This window comes from Colobus angolensis, unplaced genomic scaffold (genome assembly GCF_000951035.1).
Source record: "Colobus angolensis palliatus isolate OR3802 unplaced genomic scaffold, Cang.pa_1.0 Scaffold186, whole genome shotgun sequence".
Classification (NCBI taxonomy): domain Eukaryota; kingdom Metazoa; phylum Chordata; class Mammalia; order Primates; family Cercopithecidae; genus Colobus; species Colobus angolensis.
Window position 1 is genome coordinate 831,209 of NW_012114999.1, and position 11,408 is coordinate 842,616.

Below are 11,408 nucleotides of genomic sequence, written 5' to 3' on the forward strand. Positions count from 1 at the left end.
TGTGTGTGTGTGTGTGTGTGTGTGTGTGTGTGTGTGTGTGAAAGAGAGAAAGAGAGAGAGAGATGCTGATAAACAGCACTCGGTCTTTGCAGGCACCTTGATTGGTTTCTGAATGTAGAACTTCTTTAATCAGGGTCCTATTATATTACGCCCCCCACCACCACCACCGCCCCGCGCCACAACAACCCAGAATAAACCTGCTCTTTTTCCTACTGCAAGGGAAAGCTGTCTCCTGTCACCCTTTTGCCCTTTAGAGCTCAGATCGGCTGTAGAGAATTGTTCCTCGTGGCATTCTAATGTCTCAGGAGCCTGTTCTTGCCCAATTTTAGAGATAATAAGAGTAAACAGTCAGTCTTTGGGAGTCATGAGTTTATTATGATCACAGACGACTTAGGTTGCATGAAACAATAAGTAAATTGTGTGTGCTTGTGGGGAGGAATGCAGACTTATGAAGTCAGGGACCAAAGAAAGGAATGGAATAAAAAGTAAATCCAGCCTTTCCTGCAGACTGTAATTGTTCAAGCTTCCTCACAGCCCACAGATATTCTGTTTCCTGATGCTCCAGGTGGTGAAGGGAAATAGTTCCCGTGATACACCCTGCAGTCTGACTCACAGGCCTTTCAAACCCAGCCTCATAAGAGGGGATATTTATGTCGCCAAGTCCTTATTTCCTGTTAGGAGTTAAATTGCCCCGCAGCTGAAGTTCAGAAGGGCAAGAGAACTTCTTTCTTGCCTGGGGTCGACATGAGAATTAAATAGGTTAATATTTATAAAAACAAACACGAAAAACTTAAAACAATGCCTGATGCATAGTCAGTGCAATAAAGTATATGTTAATTAAATCCAATCCAGTGCCCATAACATTTAATCCTCCAAGACTCACCACCAATAAAAGAAGTTATTGAACCTCTAGGAAGCCATCGTGCAACTGAGGGTAAAGTCAGATTTTGTTATCTCTGTCCAAGATTTTGTTATCTCTTATCTAACTAAAAGTAGTATAAGAACCATTTGGAATTCCATAAAACACCTTTCCCCTGGCTCTGGCCGCCTAAAGAGCTTCCCCAGAGACAGAGTACAAAGGAGTGGAAAGAACATTGTCCTGGCAGTTAGGACAAGATGGAGATTCTGGTCACAGCCCTGCTCTCAACCATTTTATGACCCATGTTACCATCTTTGGGCCTCATCTTCTGAATCTGCAAAATGATTCTTTCACATCTGAAAACTCAGTTGCTTGAGTTGCCTGATATAAAACCCAATGTCTGTGTTCAGCTTTTGGTTCTTTTTATTTCCTAGCTTGCTTGCTTGCAGAGTTTTTTGTTTTCTTGCTGTTCCCTCTACTTTCCTCCATTTAGCTTGCTTAGTATTTGCTTGAATTCCTGTCTCATTCCCCTGTTTTTTTAATTTTCCTTGGGTTTTCTTGTCTCCCACATGCAGAGTGAAGTCTTGAGCACTCAAGGCATTCTGTTATTAGAAATGCACACTGACATGACATGAGCAGGCAGCAAGGGGAACAGAACATGCAACACTCAAAATAATAATGTGGGAAGGAGAGACCTAAAAATAAGAGAAGGAGGTGTGAATTATATAACTGATTGCATAGTTCTTGACGGGCAAGCTGAGAAAAGTAGATGACTAGGATGTAAACATGGCAGAAATATAAATTCAGATTAGAATTATTTACATGTCCTGCAGCATTTGACGGAGATGAAATGTGACACATCAGTAACATGCAAGTTAGAAATGGTAAGATGAAAGTTACAAATTGTGACATTGCTTCAGAAGCTCATAATATATAAATTGACCTTGTACTAGAACAAGAAGAGAAGATATTGACAAGGGAGTGTCGACAAAGTGAATCTGTCAATTTACCCTATTAATAGGGCATGGGGTTTGCTTTTCTTTTTGAAAATTAATGAAAGTAAATTTATTTCTTGATGTTAAAAATAAGGCAACTGAGTGTCATGAAGATATTGCAAATACACAAATTTTTAAAAATAAGGCAAGTTATTATTTTTTAATGAAGTGGAAATGCTAAATATATTTCTTTGTCAATCAACACAAACATCACTAAAATCCCATGCCCTCTACTTTCAGGATTCAGGGTTAAGATTTCACTATGTTGCTGCTGGAGAAAGAGGCAAACCACTTATGCTGCTGCTTCATGGATTTCCAGAATTCTGGTAAACTTACCAACTAACATTTATTGTTATATTAAAACTTGGCTTATTTTCTCAGTTCATTTTGTGCTGCTGTAACAGAATATCACAGTCTGGGTAACTTATGATGAACATAAATGTATTTTCTCAGAGTTCTAGAGATTGGGAAGTTCAGGATCAAGGTGCCAACATCTAACAAGGGCCTTCTTGCTGCAACATCACATGGCAGAGGAGGAAGGGCAAAGAGGCAAAAGGGGACTGAAATTACCCTTTCATAGTGGCATTATTTCCATCCATGAGGGCAGAGCCCTCGTGACCTAACCACCTCTTAAAGGCCCCACCTCTTAATACTGTTACGATGGTAATTTTTGAGACAGGGTCTTACTCTGTCACCCAGGCTGGGGCACAGTGGCATGATCACAGCTCACTGCAGCTTTTGACCTCCTGAGCTTAAGCAATCTTCCCACCTCAGCCTACCAAGTAGCTGGGACTACAGGCATCTACCACCACACCTAGCTTTTTATTTTTTTTGGAGATGGGATCTTGCTATGTTGCCCAGGCTGGTCTTGAAAGCCTGAGATCAAGCAATCCTCCCACCGTGGCCTCCCAAAGTGCTGGGGTGCTGGGATCACAGGTGTAAACCACCACACCAAGCCTCTTGTAATGACTTTTAACAGACCCTACTTTTTGATCATTTGCCCAGAGTTAATATTCCTAAATGTTCCTGAATCACAGCAATGGTTTTCCTCCTTAAAAGACCTACCTGCTACCATTTTAAATTTATATATTTTTTGAGGATTAAAACACATATCTTTTAATGTTTCAAATTTCTGAAACAGTAACAAAACAGTTTGTGTAGAGTATCTACTATAGACAAAATACAACACTGGGTAGGGAAAGGAGATTTTAAACAAACCAAAGATGTGGAGTGATTGTTATCAGGAAGATTTTGGTGAGGCTGGGGTGAGGAGAAGGCAGAGAGTAGAGCACTCATGGAAACTGAAAATGAACTATTTCCTGTGCACAGAGCAATAAGCTTATAGGAATGCAGGATAATTTACCTAAATATTTCACAGTAGGAAGAAAATCTAGAGCCCCAAATATGTAATTATTAGTTACTATCTTCATTCATTTTTGTTGCTATAACAAAATACCTGAGACTGGGTAATTTATAAAGAACAGAAATTTATTTCCCACCATTCTGGAGACTGGGAAGTCCAAGATGAAGGCACCAGCAGATTCAGAGTCTAGTGACATCCATGTCTGTGTGTGTCCAAGATAGTGCCTTGTTGATGTGCCCTCTGGAGGCAAATAAACTTCATCATATGAATTTTGGGAGAACATATTCTGACCATAGCAATTACCTAAGGAGAAATGTTCTGTTCTCTATTGACCCCACTGGGCCAAATAAGTACAGATGAAAGCAACATATGTTTAAATTTTTTTTTTTTTTTTTTTTAATGAACATCTTTAAAAGAGGTAGTACATATCAGGAGGCCAAGGCGCGTGGATCACGAAGTCAGGAGATCGAAACCATCCTGGCTAACATGGTGAAACCCCATCTCTAGTAAAAATACCAAAAAAAAAAAAAAAAATTAGCCAGACCTGGTGGTGGGCGCTTGTCTTCCCAGCTACTCGGGAAGCTGAGGCAGGAGAATGGTGTGAACACAGGAGGCGGGGCTTGCAGTGAGCTGAGATCACACTACTGCACTCCAGCCTGGGCGACAGAGCGAGAGTCCATCTCAAAAAACAAAGGTGGTACATATGGCAGTAAAAGAAAACCAGTTTTTGATAGCACAGGGCTATGAGAAATAGTTCATAAAGTAAATAGGTCAAGAAATTGATGTTTTTAAAAGCCCAGTTCCCTTAGTTGACTCAAAGGTAGAATATCTGATATATTTTGAAAGGTCTAGGACAATATCCTGTCTGCAAATCCTCCCTTACTATCTTATAACACCTAGAATTCCACCATTACAGATTTCTTACCTCCTTTAGAGTCTTAAAGATTTTATGTCACTCAAAATCCTGATTTAAAATGCATCTAGTGCTGAAAGGATTACTACCTTAAAAAACTTCTTTTTTTTTTTTAGACAGTCTTGCTCTGTCACCTAGGCTAGAGTGCAGTGGTGTAATCTCAGCTCATTGCAACCTCCACCTCCTAAGTTCAAGTGATTCTCCTGCCTTAGCCTCCAAGTAGCTGGGATTACAAATGTGCACCACACCCAGCTAATTTTTGAAGTTTCAGTAGAGACAAGATTTTACCATGTTAAACAGGCCAGGCTGGTCTCAAACTCCTGACCTCAAGTGATCTGCCCACTTCAGCCTCTCAAAATGTTGGGATTACAAGTGTGAGCCACTGCACCCGACCCACTTTAGTTAATACTTTGTGAGTGAAAGGGACTTTATGAATAAATGTATTGAGGATGTTAGTGTACTAGGAGGTATTAGGCATTGAAGAAAAGAGTGGAGGATAGCAAAGACACCTATACCTAATAATTTTTCCAGAGTGAGAAGTCTTCCTTAGAATATTTTCCCTGCATGAAGATCTCTTTCCCCTTCTGGATTGATGTGCATAAATAAACATAAGTCATTTTCCTGTTATGCTTTGATCTGTTCTTTCATTCATCTGGAGACAGCTCAATGAGGTGGTAGATTAGCTGCCCAGTGCAATTCAAGCATATGCATGTGGTCTCACCTCATGGAGTGCATGGCATAATTAGTTCACAATAAAATGTTACTCTGAAACATTGATCAAATCTGCTTAACATAGCATGGGCAGTACATTCTGGCTCAGCCACTAATTTGCTGCAGAACCCTAAACAATCATCTACAATAATGTTGCAGAGTTGGGTGAGGATGAAGAGAGTCAAAACGTGAAAAATCTGGCCCCAGTGAATATTCAGTAAATGTTCATTTTCTTCCTTCATTCCCATTCATTCAGTGTGGAGATCCATGTGTCAGATAATAGTTTCCTAACTCTGGTGATGATAGTTAACATTTTCTGAGCATTCACTATGAGCCAGGTACTCTCTTGTTTAAGTTCTGGAATACATGTGCAGGACATGCAGGTTCGTTACGTGGTAAACGTGTGTCATGGTGGTTTGCTGCATCTATCAACCCGTCACCTAGGTATTAAGTAGAGCATGCGTCAGCTATTTATCCTGATGCTTTCTCTCTCCCCACAGGCTCCAGTGTATGTTGTTCCCTTCCCGAGCCAGGTACTTTTATAAGTGTCGTATATATACCATCTCATTTAAGCCCCATAGCTACCCTTCTGAAGTTAGCAGTGCCAGAAAGTCAGGTGTCCCTTGTTTTTGAAAGTCAGGGCTGACCTCTTCAGCTTGTTCTCATTCTATAGGAATTATAGTAATCTGATCCGATAACATGCATGGATTTTTGCCTTTCAAATGTCACACCTTATACAAACATTCAAGAAGTTGTTAAAAAATCAGCCAACAATCTAAAAATACCTTAATTTAACATTTTAAATCATCATCCTAAATAAAATTCATGCATCGGGGAGATGATACTTAACTTTTTAGAAAGAAAACATTTGAAAGCTATTTTCTTTCTCTACCTCACACCAACCCCAGTACTTGTCCATCCTTATTCCTCTGGAACTTCACCTCTTTACATGCGGAACAATATACACAAAGATAAAAATGAGCCTACAACCACTTTCATACAGGGCAGTAGATGCTCTCTGTCATATTCTAAGAGACTTTGTGCATGTTTTTCACAGTCATGTCTCGTTATTTACTCCTCATGAGAGCCCTTTTGCAAAATAGAAATGGCTGGTGATTCTTGTTCTAGAATCTTCAGGGGGTGAAACAGCCTAGGAGGGGTCCAGCACTGGTCCCTGGACATCATTCCCATTTGCTCCCACAAAGTCAATTCTTGGATGTATCCAAAAGGGATCTGGTCATTGTGAGGAATGGTTTAGTTTTTGGGAAGTTCCTAGAGATATTTTCACTCTGAAAAGCCATATATTAAGAAATATGTGAAGATCATAGATAGGCATGTGTCCCTTCTATTCACTAAATCTGTCATATGTTACTCCAGTAAGAACATTGCTAGAATTTAAAACAGCAACAACTACAAACACAGATAGCTCAGCTACTCAAAATAGATCATATTGAATTCATTGAACTTTGCTGATCATTAATCTGAAAGCTACCTGGTTGTTTAGGGAGCATCTGAAAATATTACATGGAGATTGTTGGTAATCAGGTATCTCTGGAGTCATACGCTAAACCAAGACCCCTGTTGATGCTCACTCTGCCTTTCCTTTCAATCAATCAAATTGCCACTGTTACCCATTATGAGGTCTAGTCAATTCCATTGAGGTGCTAGTGGAAACAAACAATAGGAAAAAAAAAGGTCTTAGAATTTAGGACAAAACTCTCGGGTTTACGTTTTAAGACAAAACTCTTATTTATTTTTTTCATTTTAAAGGCCAAAAAACTTCATGCGTGGCATTTCAAACCAATTTCAATTTATATTACAAATTTAAATGTTATTCCTCTAGCAATTAAGTTTTGCCTAAATACACATGAAAGTGTATGCTTGATTGTAGGTTAAGTAGGTAATAAATATTTGATACAGTGAAAACAAACAAAAAAACCATGAATTGATAATGTGTGTGAAAGTGCTTTTTAAACAGAAAAGCACCACACAAATGTAACATATTATCTGCATTTATCATCGTTGCCTGAGAATAGCTGTTGAGAAATGGTGATATTTAATGTATACAATCAGCTGTTACACAGCAACAATAAAATCCTGGGTCTTCTTAAAGTCTAAAGGAAATATTAAGCAAGATACACATCTACAGGATGTTTGACTAAATTAACCCCAAATAAGGCTGTTTGTCAAAGGATGATCTTTCTCCCACTCTCTCTCTCCACTTCAATTTGCATCTCCTTTAAAAATATTTTGAGCTGAGGCAGGCAATTTCTTTGAGTCGTCTTCGTCTCCAGCTGTATGGAATGCATGCATCATCATTCAAGTGCTGAGGCAAGTGAGGGGCCTTCATCATACAGCTGAGCACAGAAGCTGACAACTATGGCATTTCTCTGTGGTAAAGAGGAGGATGAGAGTCTACGTCTGAAAGTGGCTAGCCTGGTAAAACCAGGAGCCCTCCTTAGGTAAAGAGCTATCACTGGGAAAGAGATTGGTTATTTTTCCTGAGTGTCCTCTGCTATTACCTAAAGCTACCAGAAAAAAGGCAATGTGGATGAAAATAGTTTTGCTTATTTATAATGTTTTCAGGGTTACTGCTTTTGTAATGTGTTTCATTCCTGTGTCAAGGAGATTGTTTTCGCTTTATTCATGTAAATGATATATCCATCAATCTGATACTGGGGTGACTTCTTTTTCAGTTTAGGGCTAACGTGTAAATCAAATGTGTTTAATTTATGAACTTCAGGAAGATGACAGTTAAAAATTATTCCTTAGTAATTTATTAAAAACATGCAGTTGCCCTATTTCTTAGAATTGTTGAGGATATTGTTTGGCTTTCAACTCATTGTTAAAAGCAGTAGCTGGATTTATTTTTAAGGCAATTTAAATTATTTCTAATATGACATGGAGGCATCATGTTTGCATAATCCCTAATCCAATTCTAAATGTAAAATGTTGCAGGATTATATACATTAAGTCAAATTTCTACCTTGAAATCTCTAATTAAATCCTAAATGAAGACACGGACCCTTAAGGTACTGAAACCACGTGCAGTTCAACAGAAATTGAATACAAATTCCCCAGTAGGAATTTGGGACCGATAAATGTCATTGTCTCAAGGTTTGAACTGGGACAAAAGTCCTACTGCACAACTGGTACTTCTAGCACTATCATTACTCAGTGTTTTTATTTGTTTGTTGTTTCACTTATTCAACATATCTTTATTAATCTCCTACAGGGGTTAGATATTCTCATAGACAACCCAGGAAACGATCTCGTGGAAGAGCCAGGTATCAAAAGCGATGTGTGCCTCAGCCCTGAAGAGTGCACATACAAGTGTGGAAGGGGCCCATGCACCCCAGCTGTAATGGAGAGAGCTGGGAAGTCTCCTAGAAGAGGAGATGCCCAATGTGATAAGGAGTTAACCGAGGGGTGAGAGTCAGGGATTATGGAGTAATAGGGGAATGGTGGGAAGTGATGGTATTTCAGACAAAGGAAACCATATGAACAAAGTCATAAAAGCAAAAACCAATATCTCTATTTGTTCACCTATTTCAACCTAGTGCTGCAGAGGCAGTACAACATGGACTCTGGGGCCAGACTCCCTGGGCTAGAATCCTGGCTCTGCTGTTTACTGACTCTGTGACCATTGGTACTTCAGTTAACTTTGCTTTCCCTCCACTTCTTCATCTGTTAAATGAAGATAGTAATAATACCTACTTCATAATATTGTTTTGAAGATCAATATTACCATACAAGAAGCACTTAGAGTTGGGCCTGACATGTAGTAAGAATAGTATAGATGTTAGCTCTTTTTGTTATAAAGCAAACAACAGAGTGTAAAGTAATCTGGCTGAAAGATTGAGCAATAGTCAAATCTTTCAGATATTTTTCTGCTAGAAAAATGAGCTGGAGCTTCATGTTATGAGTAATAGGGAGTCAAGATTTTCAGCAAGGAAATGACATGAGTTTGTGTCTTTGCTACATCACTGGCTTTGTAGAAGATAGAGCAGAGGGGAATGAAAGAGACACGCTTAGACCAAGCAACAGGCTGCTGCCTAAAAGGAGGCCTGAATTAAGGTAATGATAAAATGGTAGACGGGAATGTTTAAATAAATATTTAAGAGGTTAAATGAACAGAACTTTATTGATTGGGTATGATGGATTATAAAGAGGGAAGAATTAGGCTTCAGTTACGAAGACATAAAAAATCAATTCAAAATTTTAAGTAAGGCAAATCAGAAAAAATACAATCACATGTGTTGACAGATGAGCATCTTTAAGGAAACAAGCTACTTTATTTGTTACAATCCACAGACAAGATTAACAACATTACAGCGTAGCCAAAAAAGACATGTTTATTTTATTTATTTATTTATTTATTTAAAACGGAGTTTCACTCTTGTCACCCAGGCAGGAGTGCGGTGATGTGATCTTGGCTCACTGCAACCTCTACCTCCCAGATTCAAGCGATTCTCCTGCCTCAGCCCCCCGAGTAGCTGGGATTATGTCCGCCACCACGCCTGGCTAATTTTTGTATTTTTAGTAAAGACGTAGTTTCACCATGTTGGCCAGGCTGATCTCAAATTCCTAACCTCAAGTGATCCACCCGCTTTGGCCTCCCAGAATGCTAGGATCACAGGCGTGAGCCACTGCACCCGGCCAGAAGACATGTTTATTAGCATTTTCTTTTTGTTATTCTTTTTCTGTTTTGTTTTTTGTTAACATTTTCAAATCCATCTTAGTTGGCAATGCTTTGGCAGATTTTCATAAAATATAAATATCCTAGTGATAGATAAAAAAATTCCATATTCATTCATAATTCCAAATATGTGTCTGACACTCTTCCTGATGATGTAAGGTGGTTCATTTGTTAGAATGATTTTCTTTTTTTCAGGGGGGTGCAGGTTCTGGCTCTGTCACCCAGGCTACAGTGCAGTGGCGCAATCACAGCTCACTGCAAACTCTGCCACCTGGGCTTAAGCCATCATCCCACCTCAGGTTCCTGAGTATCTGGGACCATAGGCACATGACACCATACTTAGTAAAAATTTTTTTTCTTTTTTTTTTTTTTTGAGATGGAGTTTGCTCTTGCTGCCCAGACTGGAGTGCAATGGGACGATCTCAGCTCACCTCAACCTCTGCCTCCTGGGTTCAAGCGATTCTCCTGCCTCAGCCTCCCAAGTAACTGGGATTACAGGCATACACCGCCACGCCTGGCTAATTTTGTATTTTTAGTAGACGGGGTTTCTCCATATTGGTCAGGCTGGTCTCGAACTCATGACCTCAGGTGATCTGCCTGCCTTGGCTTCCCAAAGTGCTGGGACAGGCGTGAGCCACCGCACCCGGCCTAATTTTTTAATTTTGTGTAGAGACAGGGTTTCGCCATGGTGCCTAGGCTCCTGAGCTTAAGTGATCTGCCTACCTTGGCCTCCCAAAGTGCTGGGATTACTGATGTGACCCACTGTGCCTGGCCTGTTTGTTACATTGATCTTACTGTTGTGTGTCACTTCATATCACCGCCCCCCTTTCACTGTTGGCTTATAATCTTATATTACAATCTTTACACTGGTTTATAATCTTAACATTCAGTTGTGTTAGCTTGCCTACTGCACTCCAAAAGTATTTTCAGACCATAATCTCCCACTTGGCTTGTGTCAGATAATTTTACACTGTATTTCCATGAACAAATGTGCACGCAGATGCATTTTTTTAAATGCATATTTTGAGTCCCGTAACATAGTGAGTCACTTTTTAAAATCCGTGTCTTTTTTTTCTGTTGGTTATCTAAAATGGTTTTGCTTATTTGAAAAAGAAAATCTCATGGATCTCTCTATTTCAATTAATTCTGCAGTTCCATGATCAAGCAAAGGGAGAATGCCTGGCTCAGCGGTGGCCTCCAGAACTTGGCTGCAGCACTGTGGCTGTTCTAATTGCTCAGTGCTGGTGCCATTTTGGTTGTTAAATGTTTTTAGTATCACTCTTGCTTATACTCATGGTTCAGGATCTTCTCCACAGAATTTTGCTTTAGCAAGCAGAGGTTTATCTTAAATGATTGTTTTATTATTAGATTATTTCAGTGATAATCTTTTTTAAAAAAGCCTTCAGACTTTTTCACCCATAAATAAGCTGTGGTTATTACTAAAACATTGACCCTATTTGACAATGGAGTAAGGTGAGTAAAATCTACTTTTCAGATAAATATAATCAATTTATTATCTAGAAATTTGGGCTGTAAAATAACTAACTGTTCATAGTACAGATTCCCTGGTGGCTATACACACCATTTAAGAAAAGCTTAAAAAATTGACTTATTCGGCCAGGCACAGTGGCTCACGCCTGTAATCCCAGCACTTTGGGAGGCCGAGATGAGTGAATCACCTGAGGTCAGGAGTTCAAGACCAGCCTGACCAACATGGAGAAACCCTGTCTCCACTAAGAACACAAAAAATTACCCAGTCGGTAGTGGCATGCGCCTGTAATCCCAGCTATGTGGGAGGCTGAGGAAGGATGGTCATTTAAGCCCAGGAGTCTGAGGCTGCGGTGTGCTTAATGACTGCACCTGTGAAT

General features: G+C 39.5%; 1 protein-coding gene across 1 annotated transcript in view; it reads left to right on the top strand.

Annotated features, from left to right (window-relative positions):
* Nucleotides 1-2,028: 2,028 nt before the first annotated feature.
* Nucleotides 2,029-11,408, top strand: part of EPHX4 (epoxide hydrolase 4) — a 38,395-nt gene continuing 29,015 nt past the window's right edge. Inside the window, exon 1 of the mRNA XM_011940042.1 lies at nucleotides 2,029-2,180. Coding sequence (XP_011795432.1) covers nucleotides 2,029-2,180 — 152 coding nt within the window. The remainder of the gene's footprint in view (nucleotides 2,181-11,408) is intronic.